The sequence below is a fragment of the Theileria orientalis genome, chromosome 2 (assembly GCF_000740895.1).
Source record: "Theileria orientalis strain Shintoku DNA, chromosome 2, complete genome".
Lineage (NCBI taxonomy): Eukaryota > Apicomplexa > Aconoidasida > Piroplasmida > Theileriidae > Theileria > Theileria orientalis.
In genome coordinates this window covers 2143407-2170986 of record NC_025261.1, presented here as the reverse complement: position 1 = coordinate 2170986, position 27580 = coordinate 2143407, and the positions used below count along the sequence as shown (strand labels likewise).

Sequence of the window (27580 nt, the reverse complement as noted above, 5' to 3'; positions counted from 1 at the left end):
ATATCGGCGTTCATTTTTATAAGAATCCGCTCAATTAATTTATTATACATTTTTTATTGCTATTTGTAGTTCAAAACGTTATTTTTAAAAAATTTTTTTCCTGCACTTATTATAGGGCTGTCATATTGCGGAATCCGCTACCGCTTCCACTTTTCTCATGTATATTATGTATATTATTTTGTAAATTAGCTGTATTATATTGTTTTTTTTCGTTGGTCGAAATCTGACCTCCTGTGTAGCTCCCTTTTCAACTTCCTGTTTCGCGTACACTTGTACTTGCAAGTACACTGAACCTTCTTTTGCTGAATTCGAGTCTGAATTAGTTTTTTCAACTTGCTGTGGCTTTAAATGTGTATTCCATGGACGTAGTTGTTCCCGTCGGCGATAACGGTCGGAGCCCTTGCCCCTCTGGGAGCGCCAAGTGTCGAGCCTCGCTCAGCTCCTTCCTGAACAAGTGCCTTTTCTTTTTGGTTGGCTCCTCGGTGACTTGCATTGCTTCCACTGGGCGTCTCACTTCCAAGGCCTTTGACACTCCCTTTTTCATTTCAGACTGTTTTTCGGTCTTTGTTTACGTTAATTTGGCTGCGTTCCTGTTTGTTCTCCTGTTGATTGAATGCAGCTACCTCAAGGCCGTTGTCAGTGGGTGGCTGTGTCTGGCCGTCCACCTTTCTATCACCTTCATTGTCTCCTTCGCCAGTGGCGACGTTGGACGGTACTTGTACACCTCCATGTTCGCCGCCATCGGCGTTCTTGAGGCTCTGGTGATTCAATCAAGTACGTTTCTTTTTTGTAATTTTCTTTGCTTACTCGGTTAATCACTTAGACGGTTATTTAAACGCGCTCTTTCACTCATTTTTAGACTCTTTTGTCGTTTCAAACTTTTACTCTTCTTCCATCTTTTCGAACTTGTATTCTGGATACTATGGCGGGCTCGCTATCTTTTCTCTCATTCAAACCTTGGTGCAGCTCGTCGTCGGCACTAACAATCAGCATCAGGCTCGGCTTTGCTTAATCATCACGCACGGCAGCTTCACTTTCATCGTCTTCTGCACTATAGTGGCTCAAACTGTGATCTACTCGAACACTCGCTATTTCAGGAGCGCCAGCTTGCCTCGCGCTAAGTTCGGCGCTTCTTGCGTGAAGAAGCTCCGGGGCATGTACCGCATCTTCAGGTCCGTGCCCAAGTACTCTCCGCGCTTTATCGTTTTTATTCTGTCTGACTTGTGCAAGTGTGCTTTCTTTCAGGTTTTCATTCCTTATCGGATGCTTCTCAACGATAAGCAGGTCACTGTTGTCTTCTTCGTCGACAATCTCTGTGACCTTCTTGGACGCTCTATTGCTAGCTCTGCTGACGACACTGTTGTTTCCAAGGGTCCTGTGCTCAATCACAGGAAGTTTTTGTTTAAGCGGAACCTTTTGTTCATTGCTGTTCCTCTTATTTGCTGGATCGCTTCTTCTTTTTTCGTTTGGGCTACTTGGACTCTCAGTGTTAGGTTTTTTGTTCTCTTCGTTCCCATTCTTATTGCTGCTATTGTTATTTGCTTCGCTCTTGGCTACTGTTCCACTCGTGGTATGAACGGGTGCATTCCCATTCTCGACTACTTTAGTCAACAGTTCGACGACCAGGGGTCTCCTATGTTTCCCGATGAGGACAAACACTACTATAGCTACGTCAATGACTTGAACACTTTTTTCATAAAGTTTTTGTGGGTTATCGTTTTCGCCATAGTTTCTTATCTCGCTACTCTTTTGGAACGGCATCAGGAGACTTCTTTCTACAGGGGCCTAAGGGATTCGCTGCTAGGTTAACATAAATTTTTACTACATTAGTTTACTTGCTTATTTACTATTGTATTATTCTCACTGGGTCTCTCCACTTCCAGTGTATTTGATTTATTCTTCTCTCCATCAGGTCTGTTATTGGCAGATCTTCGTCCATGCTGTACAGGTTTTCCCTAAGTTGGTACAGGTCACTTGCTCCAATTATCTACCAATTATTGTTACGTGTTATGTTTTTATACAAGTGCTGTTAACTTATGTCAATTATCTGTCAATTGTTCTTAGGTGCTATCTCATATGGAGATCCCTTATCTTACCGTGGAGAGTATAAAAGGCCTTGAATAAACCCATTTCAGCGCCATCGTCGTCATGTTCGGGTGCTTGAACTCCATTGCCACCTCGTTGTACTCCTTCACTGCTCTTGCAGCCAGTGATCCCCTGAGGTTACTCTATCTCTTCTCCAGCTTACCTATATCTCTTCATGTAGGAAGGGAACTTAAGGAGCCTTGCTGAGGTCGTCGACTCTATGTACTCCAGATACTTTCCCGTCAGTATTCCTCCTGCCAAGGGTCCGTATGCGATAATTCCTATTCCTAAGACAACCACTATCTCTTGTTTGTGTACCTGTGTTCTGCGGCCTTACTATCTCCACAAATCCCTTTTCCACTTCGTTTCGACTCAACAAATTATAGTTTAATTGCACTGAACACGGCGGCTCCACTCCCATCTCCTAATTTCCCATTGTTCAATGTTCTTTCTTAATTCTTCATACCTTCGCTAGGTGATAAAAACTCAACAGTCCCCAGGGCGTTTCATTTGAAAGTCCCCAAGCCCTTATCTACACTATTCATTTTCATTTAAAGCTAACCTTTCCTTGTTTCATCAACTCATCTATTGCTTCCAGCTGTTCCTCCATTTTAACTGGCGTTATCTTCTTCATAGACTGCACATATTTATTAACCGGTAGGAATAACACTCATATCAATGCCAGTAGTCATATTTAGTTGCTTATGTGTAACAACGCAACAGAAGCAATAATGCTGGAACTTATTTGAAATAGGAGTATGTGCTTACTTCTGTGTCGAAAAACATCTGTTCGTAGTCGCCGCTCTCCTGCATTGGCACGTATCTGTCCGGCCAGCTGAACTGCAACAGGTCTATGTACTCCAGACCCATCCTCTCGAGCGACGAATTCACCGCCTTGATTATATTCTCCTTTGATAGACTCGTGTCTCTGAACTTATCTCACTCTCTTACCCCTACCTTGAATTCCTTATCAGCTTCAGGTTTTCGTTTCTGCACGCTATCCTTGTCGACACCACTATCTCAGATCTAACCTCGGGGCCTCTCTTCCTTATCCAGTTTCCCAAGATTACCTCCGCCATTCCGTAACTTTTATGTGAGAATGGCACTGGGTACAGCTCACATGTGTCCTACACCTCGTTACAGCCTTTTAACTTACGAAGAAGTTTACTCCGAACTTGTCGTGCGCGTAGTCCAGCAGCTTGTGCGACTCTTCTTCGGTCAGCGCTGACCCAAACATCATCGTGCCCAGACCCACTTGCGATATCTTCATTCCTGTTTTCCCCAACTCTCTGTACACCATTCCTGGCTTATCTCCGTTATCCCTACTCACATCTTCTTTAATCTAATTAACCTTCTACCTGTAATCCGCCTTTTTCCAAAAGTTCTGTTCTTCCCTGTGGTATCCTAGCTCTCCCTCCTTAATATCACTATTTGATTTGCATCTGAATTCTAAAAATTCTTAGCTCACTTTCATTCTTACTTATGTTTAACAATTCTTCCAATTTTGGTTGCCTGTATATTCCTACATCCAGACTCTTCCTTGGATAAAATTCCATTTTACCCTTTTGAGACGTAAAATAATCCTTCGGTATATATGGTCTATATTTTCCCACTTCCTTTTTTTCTTTAGTCTTTATTTTCCCTTTTACTACTTCATATGTTTCCAGTGGTCCTTCTCCTTCGTATGATTTTGCTCTGGTGTCGGTCGAACTCTCGTACGTCCACGTGTAATTCCTCCCTGCGTCGTGTAGCAGTGTCACGTACTCGTAGTCCGGGATGTTCGCTTTATGGTCCAGCACCTTCACTTTCGGGAAGTAGGTTGCTTCTATTCCTGGCAGTGGCACCCAGTCTCCTTCCTTTTCCTCCTTTATTATTGGGAAATGGAATGGTTCTCCTCCGTGAGTTGCCTTTATGTCTTCCAGTACGTCCGGGTCGTATGTCGATTCTAACTTTTTCTTGTTTTCTTCGTCGATATACCATGGTAGGCCCAGGGTTCCCATTCTTACTTCCACTTCCACTCCTTCTACCTTTATCTTTTTCACTGGCAACTTCATTATTCTTTCTTCCTTCTCCTCCTTCGTCTCCAAAGGCTTAAATAGGTGCTTATATTTATTCCATAGCTCTCCTACCTCTGCGCTATTACTCGCCTTCTCTTCGGGCTCTTCTTCCTGTTCTTCCATAAACTCTGCTTCCAATTCATCTTCATCCTCGTCCAACTCTTCTTCCTCTTCTTCGTTAAAGAGTCTGTGTTCTTCAGGTTCATTTAGTAGAGTTATATTTACGTTTTTATCATTTTTTAATTCCTGTATCAAATCTTCGTGAATTAGTGATTTTGAGATTAGTGAACTAGAATACAGGTTAAATTTATTTTTATTCGTCAATTTAGTGTATCCATTTGTGCTTTTTATGAATGTTTCGTGCATGGGTCCTAGGTGTGTAAGAGGCTGTGTGATCAATCTTACACTTGTAAAATACTCATAAAATTCATTCAAAATATTCAATATTTTAGAATTTATATCACATTTTTCAATATTAGGAGAACTATCTGCTTGTCTCAATTTGTATGGAGATTTATGTATATTTTGCGGATTCGTGGAAGGTTCACGATTAAAACATGTTTCACTTGAATTGCGATAATAATTTGGGCTATAATTATTTAAATTTCTTACAAATTTTATGGAAGGTCCAACAAATACTGCAATAGTGTAATCTATTTTACAAGAATTTATCAATAAGTAAATTGCCAATATTAGAATTAATTTTACCATAGAGTAAAGTTTTAAATAAATGTAGTTGAAATAACATTGACACATTTAACTATACAGATGGATCATTGGCTTTCATTATATTTTAAGGGTCATATTAGGTCGATTTACCATTTGCTCAACAATGATTGGGTTAACAAATCACAACAAAATACATTTTTTGTAAGAAAGATTGTCACACATTTTTGATCATTTAAGTTATTATGTTTTTTTGAATATTTATTTGTCTTCTTTTATTTATATATCAATCTATTATTAACGTTAATCTTACCATATCGTATTCAGTCATATTAACCATTGTGTGTTATATATCGTGTAGGTTTTAAATATCATATTACAGATATTAAAAACTCTAGTTTACATTGTCTATTTGACAAATTTCTGTATTATATTGGCTATTGAGTTTTCTTTTAAAATTTCGTCTACACCGCATTTACCCATGAACATTCCTTGGTGTAGTATCCATACTGAATTACACATACGCAGGGCATTAGAATCGTGTGCTGTCACGAATGTTGTACAGTGCTGGAAGAATTTTTTAAGCAGCTCATATATTGGCACTCCAAGATCGTATGTCCCTGTATCGCTTTCACTGTACTCATTTTCATAGCAATTTTCTGATGGAGGTTCATCAACCAGGATAATCCTAAATAGATTTCTGTACAGCACTAGTCTAGCAAATGATAATGTTCGAAGTTGTGTGTTTGACAGTAACATATCACACTGTTCGTAATAATCTTTAAGGTTTTCGGTGTTTAACTCCATATCATTCTTATCGTTTGGCATATAACTACTTAAGTTGTCTGGTATTATTACACTGTCCAATTTCTTAGATCCCGGAAGCTCGTTAACAAAGTTCAAAAGACCAGACTGGTCAAGCGCATCATTTATTTCATCATCACTAAAAAGCTTTCTGGGATCAAGGAACCTCCTAATAGTCCAACCCTTGAACACAAATGGCAGTTGTGGCAAGACGCCTATAATCTGTCTAAGGACAACCTTGGGGATATCATTCAAATCTTTACCATCCAATAGTACTTGGCCAGTTCTGTTAGTGGATATGTTCTGTAACACTGACAATAGAGTTGTTTTACCAGCACCCGTTCTACCCACTATACCTATAATCTCAGCTTTATGTGCTGACACTGTAATATTTTTCAAGATCATGCCTTCTGGGTTAAGGTCAGTTGTGGTGTACACACACACATTTTTTAACTCAACACCGCTATGCTCTTGGTTTAAATGTAAATTAGGTGATATTATATTTATTCGGGGTCTGAAACCCAGCCTTCTAAAACAATAAAACTTTTTATTTTCTTCCTTAAATTCCTTTTTTCTTCTTAAGATCAACGCATCTTTAACATCATTGATGCTGAGAATTTTCTCTAATTTTATGTTCACCACTGGATCCTCTTTATGTACATTGCGATATTTTTGGAATACACATTTTTGCCCAGGTGGTATAAAACATTCAAATCTTTTTATGGAGCACATTAGCATTTCGAGCTTTGCAATTGCAACCACAAAGTTCGTGAATGTAAAAATTATTCTCGTATTTTGCATAACATTTAATCCTTGGAAGCCTACAAAGGATTCCATGCCTACGTACTTTTTGTATAATACTGGCGCTAAAAATGTAAACAACATCATCCCCAAAAATACGAATTTTGAGACGAAGGATGCCCATGAAAGGAACGACTTAGAATAGAACCACGACCTTATACAATAGTCAGTGTACTCTATTACGTTGTCCAAAAGGGTGGATTCCTTCTTGAAGCTACGATATGTTGACGAAGATGAAACTGCATTTTGACAGACGAAGTTATTTCTAGATAGAGATTCTAGGGATGCAATCTGAAGATTTTTTGATGCATGAACAAATCTTTTAAAAACAAAGTTAATGATTACAAAAAGACTTAAGAAAACAACTGGTATACAAATCGGGTGTGAATAAACAATTACCATGGCTTGTACAACAACGCCTATGAACAATATCAGCAACGAGGATAGGCAAGGCCCGAAGTTTTCATCGATCATAAAGACGTCCGATGATAGGAACGTTAAAATTTCACTACTATATTGCTTAATCCTCACGACCGTCGAGTTATTATTTATTAGTGAATTAATACAGTATTCGTGTATTCTTTTACAACCGCGTAGGCAACAGAACGTTAGAACCGAATTTGCCAGAAAACAGAATATAACTATGAACAGAGTCATGATTTTAATCTTCGTTAAGGTCCTATTGCACATAGCGATTATAGTCGAATACGATGATACTGCCTCAATTTCAGACTTTACATGAACTACGATTTCCATAATAAGGTCTCCCATTCCCCCTGCCTTGACGTACGTAAAATTTTCGATTGCTATATAAGTGAATGTGAATATGACGAACAATGCAAAGAGAGGCCCTATTGATTTCAGGTAAATAATGTAGGACTTGAATGATTCCTTGAGTTTTATTACGGTCACCTTTGACTCTGGGTTTATTATCAGGGAATCCTCATACTTTTCGATTACAAATTTCTTTCTTCCTGATCGGCTATTCTCTCCTGAATCGCACATTTTCATCATCTCTTCAGGTTCAATAGTTTTCAGTACTGTGGTCGTTGGACTAGCATTTATCTGTGAATATTTCATATCCTTTATTTTTTTCAAAGTTTTATCGGTAATATTGTACAAAGGCATATTGGGGTAAGATACATCGTTTATGGATATTGATTTAAGATCTCTTTTTATAGAAGTTAAAACAACACTTAAATCATTCTTTATCAATAGCCCAGTTTTAAGGTTAAACAGGTTATTGAATATAGTTTTGGACACATATGGATCTAGACCGTGGAACGAGGCATCCAGACACATCAAGAATGAACATTGACTGTTGTTGTACTCAGTGTTTACTTGATGGAATATCAAATAAGCGTACACTGCACGAGCCAACTCCATTCTTACACGTTGACCTCCACTGAGTGAATGTGCATTATCTGACACTACTCTGAGGTCACCCTTATCCCAGGTTGATATGTCAAATTCAAGTTCCACAGCCTTAAGCACGGTGTTGTACAAATATTCATCAAAACGATGACCAAATACAATGTTGGATCTAATGGTACCCTGTTGTAGGAATATATCTTGTGATGCATAAAATATGGGCATTGATGTGTGTAATGGTACAACGGCCATGGAACCCCCAACCAGGGTCATCTCACCAAGCATTGATTTGATAAAATTTGATTTGCCAGAACCTTGAGAACCTGTAACAATAACCATCTCGCCACGTTTTAACTCAAAGTTTATATTTTTTAAATATGTGTCATAATTTTTATTGAGCAGGTCATTGCGTGTGTTGACCCATGTGAATGTGGCATCCTTATAATAAACAACAACATCCTTAGGAAGTTGAGTTGTTATCGGAACTATGTTTGTGGATGTTTTCACTGAACCCGTGTATTTGTTATCACTGATATAAAAATTCGGGGAACATTCATTCATATAGTATTCCACTCTGAAGTACGATATCAGTGAATATGTCAAAAATTTTATTGAATCCGGAACAAATAACATGGAATCAGCCGATTTAATAATTATCAATAAAGATGACATAACATGGCCTGATTTAAATCCAGAAATATCATCCGTATTAAGAACGTTATTAATATAGTCGTCTAACAGATATGTTAATGAAAACGAGATAGTTAACGCAACAAGTAATCTATTAATAAATGATAGTACGAATCGTATCAAGAGCAATATAAGTTCATTGTTCCTTGTCTTTGTTATGATGTTATGTGCAATGTCATCCATAAACATCTTATTGATAAGGTGCAAACCTGCTATTATTTCCCTAGATTTATTTATTCTATAATCCTTTAAGCCATAAATGTACTTTAATATCACTGTATTGAAAATTTCAAGCACAATCATCAAAAGTGATACCGATGTGTAAAAGGCATACAATGGCCAAACATGTATTGGGAGGATTTTGGTAACTACAAAAAATCCAAATGTAAACGTACAAATAAATTGCACGATCTGGATTGTTGATTCTATGAAGAGAGAAATGTAGTATGAATCCATAAACTCGAAAGAAAATATCCTAGAATTGATATCCTTGTTTTGATAACGTAATGCCTGGCAGAACAATGGGTTTTTAGAGCACTCAGAGTCCGGTGAGCAACTATGGAGAACCTCGTTGCACACATTCAAGGAGTTGGAGCCTTCTATGTTATTTGCAAACTTCCTCCGGTGACACATTCCGTGCTGGAATATCGTAATGGAGAATGAATACTGTATCACGTGGATTAGTCTGTACATGTAAAAGTTCATATGATCCAGTAATAATGCAATTAAAAACTGTAAAAAGGCCAAAGAAGTGGATAATAACAATACGTATTTCAACCTTGGTATTTGGCCGGTTGAATTGTCTAAAATTTCCCTGAAAATAAAAGCCAATAATATGTTACACGTTAAGAGAACGACGAATCCCAATATGATAAACAAAATTCTTTTCCAATATGTTAAAAACAGGGCACGCATCAGTATTGATTTGTACGGTTTTTTTGGTTTGTTTATTGACTTGGATTTCGACGTCTCGTATGTGTCCAGCCTAACAAGAGCATCGCTCACGTGCCTTGCAAATATTGGCTGCCAATATAATATTTGATCTGAAATGGGCAGAGGATAGAACTTATATGGTTCAACATACTGCTTTGCAACCAGATTAATCCATCTCCTAGCCCAGGTAAAAAAGGCATAAAAGTTAAATCCGTGGTCGAGGTATTTGAAAAGGTTATCTTTGAAAAAACGACAACTTTTAACCTTTAGATACAATTGGCTTTCCCAGAAGCAATATTCCGGTTCCTTTTCAGGATAATAATCCTTTTCACTAGAAACACCCTTCATATTTAATTACCAACAAATACAAAGCTTCATTATATCGTTTATAATTGAATTGAATAACTTTTTTCAATTATATATGACATACTACATTTTATGTATAAATATTATACATGTGCAAATGTGTAACAGTGTTACAGAATTATATAAATATTAGATTCTTTATATTCATTGTCGAAGAATTTCGAGTTCTGAATATAATAGAAATGTGTTAGGTGTTTGTTACATTTTATACTTAATATACTGCTATGGGGACAATGATAGTCTAAATGGCTTTATATATATATACAATGACCTATGATTCTATTTATTAACTTAGTTATCAATATTCCTCATTTTTAATTGATATTAAACAATTTAAAAAATTTATCAATTATTTAATTATATTTCATATATTATTTATATTATAACAGGTTATTATTTAAATTTCATTGATTAAACATTGATAAATTTATATAAATTATTCAATATATTAAATTGAAGCAAATGTGTAAGTAAATATATAAATTTTTAAATTGTTGTTTATAAAAATACAACAAAATCCTCTTAAAAATATCTTTAAATGCTACACACCTGAAGTTTAATGTGTTATTATATTAACAATATAAATGGTGGTTTTAAATTTAATTTTATATTAAATTTTTATAAAAAATTTATTTTCCAAATTTAGTATATATAATGGGTTAATAAATTAATAAATCTACTCGGTCAACTATATTCTTAATATTATTTTAGGGTTATTTATGTGTGGAATCCATTTTTGGTTTTTTAATTCAGTGATTTGCCCTATTAAAATTTGATATTTTGATGTTATTTTCTTTTTTACATGCCCCATGCTATTTTTGATTTTTTGAAATTCTTATAAAAATCTTATAAATATGATTTAAGAATGCAGTTTACATGATTTTTATTTTAAAATTATACTTTTTAATTATTTTTTGTTATAATAGCTTCATCATTTGCGATGAAACTATAGATCAATTAGTTGGTGAAGCTTCAGATGGTTTTTCGTCATCTTCCAATGATACTTCTGTAGACGTTAAATGGAAATATGGCGATGTGGAATTTAAATATAAGAAGGAACAAATAGGTGGTAAGGACTGGCATTGCTACTATCCCAATGATAAAAGAATTGCTTCTGTTTATTATGGTGATAACTTGATTTGGGCCGCAGATCCAGGTGTATCGCCTAAAGCAGTTCGAGCTCACTTGCCAAATTGTGGAAACAATACCATCACTGTAGAGGTAGGTGCCAACGAAAAGAAGACCTTTACTCAGGAGTTTGGTTTTTATCATGAAAAAGGTACCATAGCTTTAGACGTTGGTTGTAAGAAAACCACAAATGATTATATCTTTACCAAAACTGGTAACGATAAGGATGGAGAATATAATTATAAGGCTACAAAGGAAAACAAGATTACTCTGATTGTCCAGAAAAAAACATGTGGATCAAATAAACTTTATTGGAAAGCAACCGGTTCTTGGTACTGTACCGAGGTTGCTCTTACTAGAGAAGCTAACAAGAATACAAAAATGACACTCAAACTTACTGATGGCAGTACATCCACTGATTTAACTTTGGTGAAACAGGAGGATAAGTTTTGGGTTAGTGAGAATACCGTCTTCCTTAACACAAAAAAGAAAGACAACGCCTTTAATTGCAAATATACAAGAAATGTGCAGAACAAAAGGGGCACTTTTACTTATGAGCCTGCAGAAGGTTTCACCATTTCCAGAGTCTCTCACGGAGACCACGAGCCCAAAAACCTTATTTGGAAATCCTCTGGGTTTGACAAATGTACCAAAGTCACTGGTAACGTGGAGAACGATGAGACAGTGAGCTATGAACTACTGGTAGAGGGTGATAACGGCCAGAAGGTTAAATTGAAGTCTGAAAAGGTCGGCACAAAGTGGAACTTATCATCTGCAAACTAGATTTCATAGCATTTTTCTGTAAACTATTGTACCGTGTACTGTAGCTTTAATGTAGTAAAAATAAATTGTGTACCCGAGTTTCCTTATACATGTGTATATACATGGTTATACGCACTGGTGTATATGCGCTATACTTTGTAGATGCATATTACCATTTATGTATGTGTACGTAAGTGTATACATACATTCGTGTGTGCAACCATGTATGCATAAGTGTATAACCATCTATGTATACGTGTACGGCATATATGTATATATATGTATGTGTATATGTATAGAAGTTGCACATGTGTGTATTTAGACATTTTAACGTGTTATCTGCGGGCGCGCTCCCTAAAGCTGGAGCACCGCCGGAATGTTCGTGGCGTCGAAGAAGTCCTGCTGAAGCGCGAAGTTCTCGTGGAGCAGGCGGCGCGGCGCCTCGAGGCTCAGCACACCCTCGGACAAGTAAACCGCCAGCTCCAGAGGCTCGCCGCGCTCGCCCAGGCCCTCGAGCGCGAACGTCTCGTACTTCTCCGCGGCCTCCAGCCACTTCTTCGGCACGCAGTGGACGCAGCTCCTGGGAGGCCTGTTCCCGGTCGAGGCGACCAGGCCCAGGCTCGTGTAGCCCTCCGGCGCCTCGGGCTCCCACAGCGCCAGGCTCGGCTCGCGCGCGTCCTTCCAGACCATCCTGAAGTCGCTCGGCGGCTTCGTGAATAGCTCGATTCCGCTCCCTCTGATCAGCATGAGCACGTTGATGTGGATGCTGTCCGCGTTAACGCTCGAGAGCGCCGCGTTGTACCCGAGCGAGCTCCCCTGCGTCGATGGCGCCTGCTTCGGGTTCAGCAGCACGAAGTACTGCGAGGTCACGGCCGTCTCCGACTTCACGTGCGTCAGTCTCTTCGCCGTGAACGCCGCCAGCGCGGCGCAACTCGCCACCAGCCTTATCTGCTTATACTTGACCATCGTGAACTGCACCGAGGCAATGATCTTCGTGATTGAGGGCTTTGAGGGCTCCTCGTATATGTTCTGCAGGTCCTCGAGCGAGATCACTCCGTCGCAGTCCGTGTCGACCATGGTGAAGAAGGCCTTCATCTCCGCGCTCTTCGCGATCGGCTTCTGCGGGTTCGGGCTCAGGATCCTCTCCATGTGTGCGAATGACATTCTGTCGCACTTCATTGCTGAGAGCAGGCACGACGGGCCTCCCTTCTGGTCCATCAGGTACTGGAACCTCAGGCCCAGCAGGCGCATTGCGAAGTCGTCGATTGCGGTCGACGTGAATACCTTCGACAGGATCTCGCAGCAGCTCAGCGCCACCTTGATGTTCTGCACCACCAGGCGCGTCTCCCGCAGGTTCTGGTAGAACATCAGTCTGTCCTGCGGACTCACGTTCCTGAAGACTGTAGTCAGGATGGCGATTTGCGCCTCCGAGAACTGTATCTCCGAGTTGAAGAAGCGCAGGCAGCTGTTGACGATCCTCGACTGCAGACCAACCAGGCTCTGCAGCTTGTCGAAGTACTTGGGGGCGTACACTGCGCTCGAGTCGAAGGGCTGGAACTTGGCCGCCAGGTGCCTCAGCGCGATCTTCGTCTTCGTGGCCTTGTTTTTGTGCAGCCACGCTCTTATTGCCTCCGCCTCCGCCAGCGTCACCACGATGTACTTCCTCGTGGCGTCGACTGCGTAGAGCGGGTTCATGCAGCTCAAAAAGTCCTTGACTCCTATCATGTTCGTCTTGTTCTCCGCTCTGTACTTGTTCAGGTTCGCCGTCACCATCTCGCATATCAACTCCCACTCGTCAGGGCCCTCCGGGTCCACTGCGTGCAGTATTGACAGGACCGTGTCTATGTCCATCACCAGTCCTGCCACTCCCTGCCCGGCCACTGCGTGCTTGCTCGTGTCCAGCGCCTCGTAGCCCTTCATCACGTCGTACACCACGTTCTGTGGTATCGCCGCCTCAGCCGCTACTGGCTGCTGTTGCTGGTTATACTGTTGGTTGTATTGTTGCTGCTGGTGCAATGGATGGATTCCCGCGTTATACTGCTGGTACTGCTGATGTTGTGGATTCATTCCCGCGTTGTATTGTGGCTGCGTCCCGTTGTAGGTCGCCGGCGCCGCGTTGAACGGCCCCGGCGGCTTGTAGTTCGACCCTGACGCTGTCGCGTACCCCTGCGGGTGGTTTCCCTGCTGCCCGTGCTTCGGTCCGTAGCCTCCGTTTGACACCAAGCCCTGCTCTAGAGACTGGCCGAAGTCAGTCAGCTGCGATATTATTTGGTTCGACTTGTCGTTGCACACGTCCACCACCACCAGCACGTTCTTCATTCTTCTGTACGTGTGCTCCGACCAGCGTATTTTGTAGAAGTTCGGCGATATTGTCACGTACTCTGGGAAGGGCAGCCTGTACTTGTTCCCGTCCTTTCTGTACAGGTAGAAGTCTCTGCACCTCAGGAACTCCAGCTGTGCGTTTGCGTCGATCAGGCTGTCGAGCGGCCAGTACACCAGGTCCTCGTCGCTTCTGCTGTACGAGTGCGGCACTGGCAGCTCCTCCTCCGTCGTGTGCTCCTCCTCCTTCATCTGCTCTCTCATTTGCGTAGCTTCTTCCTCCTGCTCCAGCACTTCCATTTCCTGCTCGTGTTCCGCCTCCATTGAGAACTCGTCGTCGATTGTTATCTCCATTCCCAGGTAGTCGTTTACTTCCTTGCTGTGCGACTGCCTCGGTGCTACTTCCATCTGGTCCTGCGTTTCAAACATGTCCTCTTCATCTGACAGTGCAAACAGATCTTGGTTCATCTTATTCATCTGGCTTATGTTGCTCGTTCTTGCTGAGCTATGTCCTGACATGCTGTATGACGGCCCTGACACGTTAACCTTGTTTCTCGCGATGTCAAAGTCTGTCGAGTTACTCGTGTGTGCGCTGTCGTCCGTTATGTCGTGCTGATTCAGGAACGACGTGATCGAGTGCAGCTGGGTGTGTGAGATCTGGTGTCTTGCGCTGAAGTCCAGGATCCTTCTGTTCAGCGTCACCTTTGGCGCGAAAGTGTTCGGTATTGAGAAATCTCTGAACTCTCTGAACAGCTGCACGTGCGCGCCAAGGTGCACGTTCCCTCCTATGTTCAGGTGGTCTTGTATCAGCGCTTGAAACGACTTTTTCCTCGCTATGTTCTCCACGCACTGTTCTATCAGCAGCCTTCCCAGCCTCACTTCGTTCAGCAGCCCTCTGATCAGCAACCAACATATGCATCCGAGCACTAAACATTGTTTATGGTTTTGGTTAATCTAATAATACTAGCTGGTGGGCATAACTAGCTACATAACTGGATAGCTAACCAACTATCTACCACACCACGGGGTTAGGCATAAAACGCGATACATAATTGCGTAATAAAAAACACTCACCTCCCTTGTTGTTCGTCACCGACGTGATCTGCTGGTTGATCTCCGGCGGCTGTATTATCTTAATCGTCTGCCCCTGGCCTATGCCCCTCATCCTCCACGCGCCCTGCGCGAAGTCTCTGAAGGTCATGTCCGGGCCTATCGTGATGTACGCCACTGCTCGCGCCGCCTGCTTTATGTCCTGCCCCGTGGAGTGTATCTGGTCGTAGAAGCTGAAGCGCTTCTGGAGCGGTATTCCGCAGTGCGCCAGCAGCGTCACCGTCCACTTGTTCCTGAGCAGAATCATCTGCCTGTCCTCGTCGTCCAGGAAGACCACGCCCTCCACGTGGCTCAGCCCTCTCACGAGGAGCAGCTTCGCCACTTCGTAGTTCGTGTAGTTGGTTATCAGCGCGCCCGTGTCTATGAGCGCCAGCGGCTTCTGCGGGCACGTCGCCACCATGTTGATTATTGCGTCCGCGTCCCAGCCCACCGGCAGCAGGACCGGGCCGCTGACCACGGCCTCGTCCGTCGTCACTGCTATCATCTTCCCGTCGACTCCCGGCGAGAAGTTGCATCCGTTCATCTCCACCGGCAGCAGGTCTGAGGGCGTTCCTGAGAAGCCCAGCCTCGTCGGGAACATTATGCTGGAGCCGAGCTCCTGCGCCGTCGCCGTCATTTGCATCTCGCAGTACTCCATCGCCAGCGGGAAGAGCACCTTGCAGAGGTAGTACTCCATCACGAGCGTGCTTCTCTTCAGTATCTGGTAGAGTGCCAGCAGCTGCTCGTTGTCGAAGACGTTGATTCCGTCCAGGCACCATATTCTGTCCATTTCCACCTCAGCTGGCTGCTCCTCCACTCTGTGCGTCGCTGCGTTACTCGCCTCCTCAGCCTTCTTTGGCGACCCAAACAGGTCCTCCAGACTCTCGCTGAACTCGCTCTTCCCCTGCTTCTTAGCGCCTTCCGACGTGGCGCTCATCAGTCTAGCGCCGTTGACACCGTTCAGAACTGAAGCTCCTCCACCGCTCAGGACGTCGCTGACAGCGTTCGTCGTAGTGCCGTTCACCTTCCTGCCTTCCGCCTCTCTCGCCGACGCGCCCTCCTCCAGGTACCTTATGTAGTGGTAGCTGTTTCTGCTTCCTGTACTCCTCGCAGTCTCGTTGCTGTAGTAGCCCACTGAGTTGAGCCATCTGTTGAAGAGCTTGTACGAGGGCCTGAACTCCGTCTTGCCCGGCTCCTGGTAGAAGTTGCTGCAGAGGCTCCTGATCGTGAGCACGAAGTCCGAGAAGCGCAGGCCCTGGTAGACCGTGGACAGGATAGTGAAGCCGATCAGCACGTCCGGGTGCGAGAACTCCGAGTCTCTTGCTGGCGTCCCCTTGCCCACGAAGGGCACTGCCAGCATCCTCCTCGTCTGCGGCATGTTCGGGTTGTGCGCCAGCCCGTCCTCGATCTGCTTCAGGCTCAGGATGCCGTAGTTAACCTGGTTCACCTTCGCGATGACGTGCGGGAATATGCTGCAGAGCCACTCGCGCGTGAAGACCAGCACCTTCACTGTCTTCAGGCTGCTGCTCACGTTCTTGTTGACCACGTACTGGTACACTTCGTTGTAGCTCTCCGTCAGCAGGTTCTTCGTGCGCAGGAACTGGTACACCCACTCCACCATCAGCGGCAGCAGCTCGTTCTGGTACCACTTCGTCGAGAGGAGAATGATGTGCGGGAAGTTTGAGAGGTAGCTGTTCGCCACCGCCTCCTCGATGCAGGACCTGATTCTCGCGTAGATCTGCCCTTCGCCCTTGCCCATCTGCTGCTCCGGGTTCGCGTAGAGCACTCGCAGGATGTGCCAGGGGAGCAGCCACCTGATTTGGAACTCGCTGTTGTTCAGGTGCGAGATTGGCACCTTCTGTCCCATCGGCCAGTGCAGCTCACTCTTCAGCGGGTGCAGCAGCAGGTCGATCTCGTCCATCAGCAGCACTGCGTTGTTAAAGAGCTCCAGGATCCGCAGACACATGTCCATCTCCAGCTGCACGTCTCTGTGGTACACGTAATCGTTCCCGTCTGCCGACCCCGCGCCCTGTCCTCCCTTTTCCTTGGTCTTCTCCTTCTTCTCATCTTTGCTCTTCTTCGACTTTTCCTTGCTGCCTCCTGCCGTCGTGTGCGCCAGGTCCACCACCTTCGTGCTCGTCATGTTCCAGATGCTCACCAGCTTCTTGTGCAGGTTGTTAACTCTCCTCACCACGTCCTGCTTCAGCTCTCCTGACTCCAGCTTGTGGAAGCAGTAGACCACCTTCAGGAAGAGCGACTTGATGCTCGTCGGCGTCGCTATCACCACCGACCGCGTCTGCTTCGCCTGCAGCAGCTTCAGGTACAGCTCCGGCGTCGCCTTGTCGAAGCGCGTGAACTTGAAGGTGTACACGTTCTTCTTGATAACTGCTGAGAATGTCTCTCTCAGCGTCGCTCTCGTGAACTCCAGCAGCGAGTTCGGGCACACCTGCACGAACAGCTTCTCTCCGTCCGCCAACAGCAGCGACAGCAGCGGCCCTACTACTGTCGTCTTTCCTTCTCCCATGATCATTTGGTGGCAGCAGCTGCTGTTGCTTTTTGCGTTTTTCATGAAGTTTTGCACCAGCTCCACTTGTCTCTTGTAGAGCAGTATTCCGCAGTTGAACTCGAAGAGCAGCAGCCTCGGGTCGAACTGTATTCCCAGGGTCTCCTCGTACCTTATGTAGTGCCTTGACACCTTCAGCTTCTCCGAGAGAAGCTTTGAGGACGTTATTATCTCACACTTCAGCATGTTAACTTCCTCCTCCTTCGTCGACACCTGCCCTCCCTGCCTTCCGTAACTCGCCACTGCTCCACTCGAGAGCATGTTGTAGAACCTTCTTATTGCCTGCAGTATCGACAGCAGCAGCGATATGCACTTTGCCACGTGTATTCTTCTGTTAACTGTCAGCATGATTGCTGCTACCAGCGACAGTATCTCCTTCGTGTCCGACACGAACGGGTTAAGGTAGCGCAGACTCTGGTCTCCGTTGGTCGACACCAGACACTCCACCAGGTGCTCAAAGGTTATTGTGTTCTCCAGGCCTGCCAGCTTCCCGAACACGAAGCTCCACGCCAGGTTCCCGTCGTTGTAGTCCAGGTCTGGGAACAGCTGCTCTTCTCCTGCCTTTACGCTTTTGATTGCGTTCTTTATGTTCAGACTCACGTTCTGACTGAGCCCTCCCTTCACTGCTGAGCTCATGATCGTCTTCATGCTTCCTCCCAGCTTACTCATTCTCTCTCCTACGCTCGGACTGCTCTTTCCCTCCGGTCCTGACGCTCCTGCCGCTCCTTCCCAATTCGCGTACGTTCCTGGCGTGATAGAATTCGACTTTTGCAGCACTGTCTTTATCGACGTCTCTATGAACTGTCCGTCACTCTTAAACAGGTTCAAAAGCCTGTCCTTCAGCGTCGTCAGCTGCGTCACTCCTTTCGTCAACTGCTCCTTGTCTCCCTTGAGCGTCTTCTCTATTGTCTGCTCGTCGAATCCTACGAACGTGCTCATTTGCACCATCTGCTGCTCCTGCTGCTTCAGGTACCTCTGGTACTCCAGCTTCAGCCTCTCCAGGTACTTCTTGCACACGTCGTACTTCATGATCCAGTGCTTGTCGAGGTCAATTGGCAGCGCTACGCGTTGTTATTAGCTTATTGTCGGTGAATGAACTAACTACTGGACGGGTGGCTGTACTGGTACCCAGGTAACCATTAACTAGTAACTATCTGCCATTAACTGGTGTTCAGGCGTATAGGTGAATGAAATAACTACTGCATGGGTGATCGCATTTGTTACCCTGGTAACCATTAACTACTGTCAGGTGTATATAGGCTAACGTGCCAACTGCTAATAGCTGCGTAAATAGACTAATGCAAACTAACTACCAACCAATAGCCAAAATAAACTTACTGTTCTTCTCGCTGAAGCCGTACGCGTCGTCGTCCGACGCCCTGGTCGTCGCCGCTGCCGTGTACACGTCGCTGAGCAGCGAGTCCGATATCAGCTGCGTCGACATGTCCCGCAGCAGCTCCCTCGTGATCGTCGTCTTCATGATCGTCGCAGGCCTCATTGCGAACTCCGACCTTCCGTAGTCAGTGCTGTAGGAGCGGAACATCCAGGGCGTCGTCAGCGTCCCCCTCGGGATCACGGGGTCCGCCTTGATCACGTACTCCATTCGGTTCACCGAGCGCCCCGTCGAGTCCCAGGTGATCTCCTTGTTTTCCTCGAGCCTGCCGAACACTCGCTGCAGGTCGCCCATGAACTTGTGGACCGGCTGGTGCGCTCGCGTGAACATTGCTGCGAACTGCTTCTTCTTGCTCAGGTCCTCCGGGCACGGCGGCATGTGCGCCGCGACGCCCGGGTTCGTGCAGAGCACCTTCAGCGTCGACATCATCATGTTCTTCGCGCCCTTCTCCTTGTAGCTGATAACGCGCGTCAGCATTGCTCCCCAGCCGTGCGTAGTCTCGTTCGGGAATGTCGTCAGCGGGAATACTCCCAGCAGCAGCTCGTAGACTGTCATGAACTCCGAGATCGTCACGCCCTTCTGCAGCAGCTTGTCTATGTACTCCAGCGAGTTCGGCCCGCTCTGCATTTCGTGCGGCTTCTTGTAGCGCATCGTCGTGAATGACGTCGCTGCGTCTATCACCAGGTTCTTGTCTATCACTGACCTGTCGACGATTTCGTCGAATGTCGTCACTGTCGGCTTGCTCGGCACGCTCAGCTCCACGTCCGCGGCGACCACGTACTCTCTGATCAGCGCGTTGTTGCTCGCCTTGAGCGTGTTGAGCAGGTAGTACCTGTTCGAGAGCAGCGTGATGCTGCTGAAGTACGACTGGCAGAGCGAGAGCAGCTCCAGCTCCTCTTCTATGCTCAGCTTACAGCCTGCGCTCACCAGCCTGTTCAGGTGTATGTAGTGGCACAGCTGCTCGTGCAGCACCCAGTTAATGAATATCTTGTCGTCGTCGCCTCCCGGCCTCGGCGACTCCTTGCTCTCCTTCGCCGGCTCTCTCTGCGCCCCGAAATCCTTGTAGCTCACTGCATCCTTGCTCTGCTGATGCCCTGCTGATGTCGGTTGCGACGCGCTCTTCGTCTGTCCAGAGAAGATCGACTTGAACGTGCTCAGGCCCTTCTTGAACTTGTTCGTCGACACCGTCAGGATGTTGATCCCCTTGCTGATCGTGATCCCCTGCTTGTTCGCCGCCAGAAGGATGTGCAGTCTGCTCGCGTACGCGTCCGGGTGCGTGTCCGTGTTCGAGTCGATTTTCGATATGATTGACCAGTAGAGTATCGACTCGTCGTTCTGCACCTGGTCGAATATCATGTTGCTGCTCAGCCTGCACACCTGCTCGTACTGTCTGTCCAGGAACCTGCACATCAGCAGGTAGAGCAGGCTGCTGCTCGTCGGCACGAAGAGGAAGCATCTGCTCGTGTGCACCTTGTAGAGGTAGTGCTTGCTGTCCAGGTTGTTCAGCCAGTTCGTGTTGTGCCCGTCGTAGACCAGCTCCGGCCATCCCAGGCCCAGCAGGTAGTTGTATATCGTCTGTGCTGCCACTGACGACTGCGGCACCGTCGGGTACACTCTCATTGGGCAGCGCACTGTGCTCACCAAAATATAAAGCTCTCCGTCGTCGTCCGAGAGCAGCAGCGAGTTTTCCAGCCCTCTGATCAGCCTACTCGTCAGCGGACTCGCGTTCACGTCTCCGTAGTTCAGGTACAGTCCGTTGTACTCGTCGCAGATGTAGCGGTTGCTGTTCGCCTTCGTCGCGTCCAGTCTGAAGGTCAGACCTAGCTTCGCGTACTCGATAAGGTCTATCTTCGTCGGCGTAACGTCCGAGCCGAATGTGTTTGCCGGGCTCACGTTTGACGCCTGCAGACTCGTCTGCAGCGACCATGCCAGCACGTGCGACAGGTCGTCTAGTCTCGTCAGCGTCGCCACGAACTCTCTGATGGTTGCGTCCTTCGTGTTCTGCAGGTTAACCAGGTTGTACACTTCCTCCGTGTACTTGTTCCTTCTGCTCACCAGCGCTCTCGCGTCCGACTGCTGAAAGTAACTCGGGTCCATCGGCCCTATCGTCACCAGCTCCACCTGCAGGTAATTTTTCTTCGTCAGGTCCTGGGCTGTCGACGTGTCCTCCTCCGTCGGGTCCATCGCCAACACGTCCTTCTCCTTTTCTCCGGCCTTCCTCTGCACTGAACTCATCGGGTACCCTATCAGATCCGACGTCTTCAGGTTTTGCCAGAACTGGTACTCCTCCAGCAGGACTTGTGGAAGGAGCCCGTTGAGCAGCTTCGGCAGTATCAGCATTTCGTACTCCACGCACGTCTTGTGCCTCGCTCCTTCTCTCGCGCTCTCCTTTGCTACCTGCTGACTTTGTGCGTGTCTTATTATCAGCAGACTTTCGTCCGTCGATGTGTTACTCAGGTCTCTCGGGTCTCCCAGCACGATGCTACTCTTCTTCGGACTCGTCGTCGTTGACGTCGTCGTTATGTACCTCGGTATCGACGAGGAGAACGACATTGTCACGTCGCTGCTGTAGCACAGCGACCTGTACCATGTTCTTCCCACCTCCACTATGTCGAACACATACACGCATGGTGGCGACTTCGTCAGGTACACTTCCTTGTTTACTATTTTACTCTTTGCTGCCTTCTCTTTTGCTGCTGCCTTTTCCTTCTCTTTCTCTTTCTCCTTCTCCGAGGCCTCCTTCGACTTACTGCTGCTACTCGTTCCTGCCAGCTTCGTGATCGTCGACGCTGTGTCCGTGATGACGTTACTGATTGTGTTAAACGTGTCCGTTGCTATTCTTATCAGCCCCTCGTGTGCTTGCGGCACGTACGTCCCGCTGTAGTCCACCATTTTGCACATGCCACTCTGGTAAAACTCTTCCACTGGCACACTGCTCGTCCCACTCGCCATCGCCATGCTGTGGACACTTCCCACACTGTACTGATCTGTTGTGTACTGTGCGTACAGCATTACGCTGTCCAGCGCCTCCTCCTCTCCGTACTCGAAATCGTCGTAGAAGCTATCTGCCGTCACACTCCTCGCGTTGTTAACTCCGTCAACTACGTCTCTGTCTATGTAAAAACTCCACTTCGACGCGTATTGCGATACAAAGGGTTCCATTACGCTCGTCACCCACTCCAGCCCCTTCGGCGGCTTCGCGTACCTACACGTTTGTCAGTACTGGGTAGCAATGACTACTATTGTCGGCGGTGTTTGTACTTGTCAGTATTGCATAGCAGTAGCTATCCGCAGTATCTACCGGCGTTGATAAGTAACTAGCAATAATTAGTAACAGCCAGTAACGGGTAGCAATATCTAACACTGTTTAGACTGTGTAAAAGTACACAATTCTCTATTGTAACCGATGGTAAAATTTAACTCACTTGAACGGCGTCTTGTTCGTCAGCTGGTACTGCTGCTCCGGCGGCTCCCACTTGATCAGGTCGTACTCGCGGCCCGTCAGCCGCAGCCAGTGCCTGTTCCTGTGGAGCTGCACCGTCGCCGACTGAATCGTCGTCTTGTTCGTCACCTTCCCGAATATGTCCACGAAGTGGTCGTACTTATTCACCCAGTGTCCCAGCAGCTGCAGCTTGTTCTTCTTCAGCGAGAACTCTGCCGTCTGGAAGTTGATTTCGACGTCGCAGTGCTGCATCACCTTCATCTTCAGCCACGCCTCGTACCTGTCGAGCGGCGTCACCTCCTCCACTGTCTTCCCCTTCTTCTTCAGCTTTCGGTACATTTTTTTCCCCAGCGACTTCGACTGCTTCAGCGCCTTGTTCGTTTTCGTGATCACCTGCGTCTTCGTGTTTCCCACGAGCCCCTTGTCCTGCTTTTCCTTTTCCTCCTTCTGCTGCTGCGCCGTCGGCGTCTCCTCCTTGATCCCTGAGGCCACCTGAGAGTCGAATCCCCAGCTTCCCTGCGCCGCGTCCTCGAACTCCTCGTCTACGTAGAAGCTTTCCAGCAGCACGTCGTCGATCTCCAGCTCGTCCGAACTTGCGTTCGTCAGCTGCACCAGCGCCTTCTGTGCTGCTGACGCCTTCGTGAACCTTCCTGAGGGCGACGGCGTCAGTATCTCCTGCCACAGGTCCTCCTCGTGCCCCGACCTCGTCGCCTCTCCCGTCGCGCTCGTCGACGACAGCTGCGAGACCACCTTCACCAGCAGCTCCATCTTCGTGGTCACGTCCTTCGTCGTTCTGAAGTAGTTGAGCAGCAGGTTCCTCGAGGTCTGCATGATGTTGAACATTTCCATGTCCGGCAGGCACAGCGGGTCCTCCTCCAACTCTCCGTCCATGCCTGTGTAGTGCTCCACGTTGAACTGGTGGTGCACGAAGACGAAGAAGATGCAGCTCGCCAGCTTTATGTACAGCTGATCCGCGTCTTCTCGCGGCGACTCGCTTGCCGTCGTCCTCGCCGAGCCTCTTGATGTGCTACAGCGCGAGCTGCCACTGCTCTTCAGCAGGATAAGGTAGTTGTATATCAGCGCCACGTGCGCCATTGCTGATGCTGCTGTGTTGTGCTCGTTCGCCTGCTCCGCCTTGATCGCTCTCTTCGTCAGCACTCGTGCTGACTCTCGAAGCAGCTTGTTGATTCTTGCTTGGAAGACCTGCAGCTCCTTCAGGTTTTCCGCGCCCACTATGATCTCCGGCACGTAGAACAGGTTGTCGTAGAGCACCTCCACTTCCGGCTGATCTCCCTCCTCCTTGCTTCTGTTCGTCGCGTTCGTCGGGTCCAGGTTATACTCGATGATGACCTTGATGTAGTTGCTTATGTACACTGTCAGCCTCGTGATGAAGAGCAACAGCTTCGACGACTCTCCTGTGTACACCTGGTGGTCTCTCTGCAGCGTCAGGTTAATCATCTGCTCTATGCTGCTCAGCAGGCAGTTTGGCGCGTTCAGTATCTCGTTGTACAGCAGGCCGAGGCTCGTCGAGAGCACGTCTCTGCTCTGCACTGGTGCCGTTTGCGGCAGCTTGAAGCCTATCTTGCTACTCTGCCACGTCCCCGGCTCGAAGATGCTCGCCACCACCACCTTCTGCAGCTCCTCGCTCACCAGCGCCTGCAGATTCGCCTCGTCGCTGAAGAACTGCGTCACCAGCGGAATCCTCACGTAGCTCGCCGTCAGGTACTGCAGCAGTATTTCGCTGTCTCTTCTGCCCAGCTTCCCTCCGTAGTCCGGGAACGAGCTCAGGTGCAGCACGTCGGTCTCGTTATTGATTTCTATGTCCGTCAGGTTATGTGGGTCTGCTGCGCTCGCTATGTTCTTACTGCTGCTTCCTGAGAACCACTTCATCATCTTTCTGTAGTAGTTGACGTTTACTCCTCTTCTGTTTCCTGTCACTATCGCTCCCACCTTCAGACTCTTTCCAAACACCTTTACGCTTATTGTGCTGCTGCTGTTAAGCGTGTACTTTAGCGTGCTATCTTCCAGTGAGTACCTGCTCAGCGGTATCGAGTTCTGCGACCATCCTATCGATTTTGCCAGGAACGCCACGTCTCTCAGGTTTGCGAACTCCGGGAATATGCAGCTGAACTCGCTCGACTCGCTGATGTAGTACTTCCTTATGTCCTCCTGGTTCCTCGTGAATCCCATTTGCACTGCCAGCAGCTGCAGCAGCAGCTCGTCTCCCTTACTTATCTCCATGTTATTTTCCCACGTGAACAGCACGTTGTACTTGTCCACTGTCGGCTCCAGCGACTTAAAGTACTCCAGCACCTTGTTCCTCACGATCACCAGCATCGGATCTGTCAGCCCGTAGTACGACGACTCGTTTGCAAAATTGCCCAGGAAGAATCCAAACGATCCCACTGGTCCATCCGATTTTCCTAAAATCGTTTATTATTTTCCTGTTATTTTTATCGGATGAGGTGCCACTGCCTATCTAACCATAACTAAGCATATAACACTGCCAACCTCTCTCTTAACTAAGTTTTACACACTACCTGCCTATCTAACCATAACTAAGTATCGAACACTGCCTACCCATCTAACCACCTACCTGCCTACCTGGCTAACTATCTATCGCTAACTACATAAAACACACTAACTAGAAGTAACTAACTACCTATCTAACCATAACTAAGCGTCTAACACGGCATTTAAGTACTAAACCACAACACTAAATAAAGTTCTTACCTGAGTAGAACAGCGACAGGTACGACGGCGTGTCGATCGCGATCTTCCGCACCACCGCGTCCGTGATCGAGCAGATCGCCGCCAGCAGGATCGCCTTCTCCCCCTCGATGGGCCTCGTCTTCACCAGCGAGCAGAAGACCGCGCACAGGTGCCTTGCCAGCAGCTGCAGCAGCCTCAGCAGGTCCAGCTGCGTCTCCCGCAGTATCTCCATGCTGTTCCAGAAATCCACTCGCACGTCTGGCGCCTGGTCCACTGAACCGGCGTCCGACCCGTTCGTCGCAGGCCCTGAAGTCTGCCCCGACCGTGCTTCCGCCGGCTGCCTCCTCGGCAGCGGTATCGGCAGCAGATCCAGGACAACGTGCTTGATCAGCTGGTAGCGCCATGCGTACGTGTAGGGCATTGCGTCCCTCTGGTTACTCAGGATCGTGCACGTCTGCACGCACTCCCGCAGCACCTTGCAGACGTCCGTGTAGTCCTTCACCGGGTAATCCACGCTCGTCAGCTCCACCGGCAACAGCAGCAGCGACTTCACTGTCCCCTTCGCCAGCTCGTTAACGTTCGCGCCGTCGAGCCTGAACTTTCCGAAGTTTTCAAACTCGAAGTTCAGGCCGAAGTTGCTTCCTATTGCGCACATTTTCCTGTCCATTGTGCACGAGCCCTTTCCCATGCCCAGCAGCTGATTCGGAATGAGTTCGTGGAGCTTCTTGTTGATGCTGTTAACTAGGTAGCAGATCAGGCTGTACAGCTCCTTCCTCGTGTTAACTCCTCCCGACATGCTCACCATCTTCGTGCTCACCTCCTCGTCTCCTGAAGTCTGGTATATGCTGTTTGAGAGGTGCGCCGCCAGCTCTATTGTGAGCGCGTCCTCGTCGATGTCGATCAGCTTCTTCTTGCTGCTTTCTGAGAGCAGGGACTCTGCTGCCATCATGGTCAGCTTTTTGCAGGAGAGCTGTATGAAGAGCACTGTGCTGCGGTGGCCCAGACTAGCCAGAGCCTCCTTAGCCGTCAGCTTTTCCATCTCCTCGTAGATCAGCAGGCACGTCGACAGCTGCAGCATGATGAACACCAGATCCACTTCCGGCGCCTCAACTCCGTTTTGCAGCAGTATGATCTCCACCAGCGCTGACAGTGCGTCTATCATCATCGCTGGCTTATATGTGTTAACTGGCACGTCGAACCACACTCCTCCCAGGTTCTTGTTGATCTCCATCGACAGGCTTCTTGCGCTCTCCGTCTTCGTCTGCTTTGACTCGTGAGACTCGTGCAGCTGCGTGAACGCTTCTATCAGCAGCTTCTTGTTCCCGTCGTCTTGCGTCGTCTGCGCCGTCTGCTGTGTCGGCTTCACGTTCTTCAGGTTGTCCACTCTCCAGTTTAGCGGCAGCGACTTGTTGTTAAGGAAGGGGAGCAGCACCGTATACAGGATCTCGTAGTTGTGCGTGCTCGGCACATAGAGCAGTCTGTAGAGCATGAACCAGAAGGCTGAGTGCAGCAGCGCCTCTGGCTTCACGTCTTTAAGCACCAGCGTCGCGTCTCTCTGCAGCGTTCCCAGCTTCGTTCCCTTGTTTACTCTGTACGAGTGGTACTTGAGGCCCAGCCCTCCCGTGTTGATCACGACGAACATGTAACTTCCCGTTCCTCTGAGCTTGTGCACTGCGTAACTCAGCTGTTCTGCTGGCGTGTTTTCCGAAAGCAGCACTCCTCCCGGCACCAGTATCCACTCGTCCTCCTGCAGGTCTCTCACTCTGTTGATCATGCTGAATATGAAGCCGTATAGCAGCGAGTAGTTTCCGCTGGCTGCTGACGTCACTGCGTCCTGCAGGTGCTGCCACAGGATGCTGTCCGTCGTGCTGATAACCTCCTTCGACTTCAAAATGCTCTTGTACACTTGCGCGTTAATCAGCGTTCCGTTTTTTTCGAGCGTTTTGTTGATGATTCTCACCATGTAGTTCACTGCTGCGTTAAGGCTCGCTGATGTCGACAGCAGTTGCGCCGGTACCACTGTTCCCAGGTTGAACGAGAGGAATTCGTTGCAGACCTGCTCCATGAAACTCTGTTCCTTCCAAATCCAACTCATTATCGTCGATGTGTACTTTCCGATACTCTTTCCTTTTTCCTTTTAAACACTCATTACCTTTTTACTATTTACATTAAATTTTAAATTGACTAGGAAGATTTATCTCTTTTATTTTATTTTTTATTTTTTTACTTTACCTTGGATTTTTAGATATCTCCTTACAATTACTTTTTTTTACTACAACTTTGATTTTTTCGATTTATATTATACAGTTTACTTATTTTTTTTTACTTTTTTCATTAATTATACCTATAAACATTATTATTTTTTTGATTCTTTATTGTTTCTTTATCTTGTGTAGCCC

At 46.9% G+C, this 27580-nt stretch overlaps 5 protein-coding genes across 5 annotated transcripts; 2 read left to right on the top strand and 3 right to left on the bottom strand.

Annotated features, from left to right (window-relative positions):
• Nucleotides 1–359: 359 nt before the first annotated feature.
• On the top strand, nt 360–1809 carry TOT_020001107 (conserved hypothetical protein; the record flags this gene model as incomplete). The annotated part of the gene is made up of 2 exons (XM_009692723.1): nt 360–774; nt 860–1809. The coding sequence occupies 2 exons, from the start codon at nt 360–362 to the stop codon at nt 1807–1809; spliced, it is 1365 nt and encodes a 454-aa protein (XP_009691018.1).
• Nucleotides 1810–1846: 37 nt separating this feature from the next.
• TOT_020001106 (aldo-keto reductase) lies at nt 1847–4577 on the bottom strand (the record flags this gene model as incomplete). Its single annotated transcript, XM_009692722.1, has 11 exons — nt 1847–1987; nt 2097–2217; nt 2249–2372; nt 2404–2509; nt 2552–2617; nt 2648–2722; nt 2854–3013; nt 3043–3212; nt 3242–3410; nt 3444–3534; nt 3566–4577. 11 exons carry the CDS (start codon nt 4575–4577, stop codon nt 1847–1849), a joined length of 2235 nt encoding a protein of 744 aa, XP_009691017.1.
• Nucleotides 4578–5216: 639 nt separating this feature from the next.
• TOT_020000970 (uncharacterized protein) lies at nt 5217–9755 on the bottom strand (the record flags this gene model as incomplete). Its single annotated transcript, XM_009692721.1, has 1 exon — nt 5217–9755. One exon carries the CDS (start codon nt 9753–9755, stop codon nt 5217–5219), a length of 4539 nt encoding a protein of 1512 aa, XP_009691016.1.
• A 672-nt stretch (nt 9756–10427) lies between these two features.
• Nucleotides 10428–11684, top strand: TOT_020000969 (conserved hypothetical protein; the record flags this gene model as incomplete). The annotated part of the gene is made up of 2 exons (XM_009692720.1): nt 10428–10431; nt 10726–11684. 2 exons carry the CDS (start codon nt 10428–10430, stop codon nt 11682–11684), a joined length of 963 nt encoding a protein of 320 aa, XP_009691015.1.
• A 333-nt stretch (nt 11685–12017) lies between these two features.
• TOT_020000967 (uncharacterized protein) lies at nt 12018–27276 on the bottom strand (the record flags this gene model as incomplete). Its single annotated transcript, XM_009692719.1, has 10 exons — nt 12018–13649; nt 13884–14178; nt 14314–14908; nt 15057–18695; nt 18973–19859; nt 19893–20044; nt 20099–21690; nt 21778–22232; nt 22453–24892; nt 25203–27276. 10 exons carry the CDS (start codon nt 27274–27276, stop codon nt 12018–12020), a joined length of 13761 nt encoding a protein of 4586 aa, XP_009691014.1.
• Nucleotides 27277–27580: the final 304 nt, after the last annotated feature.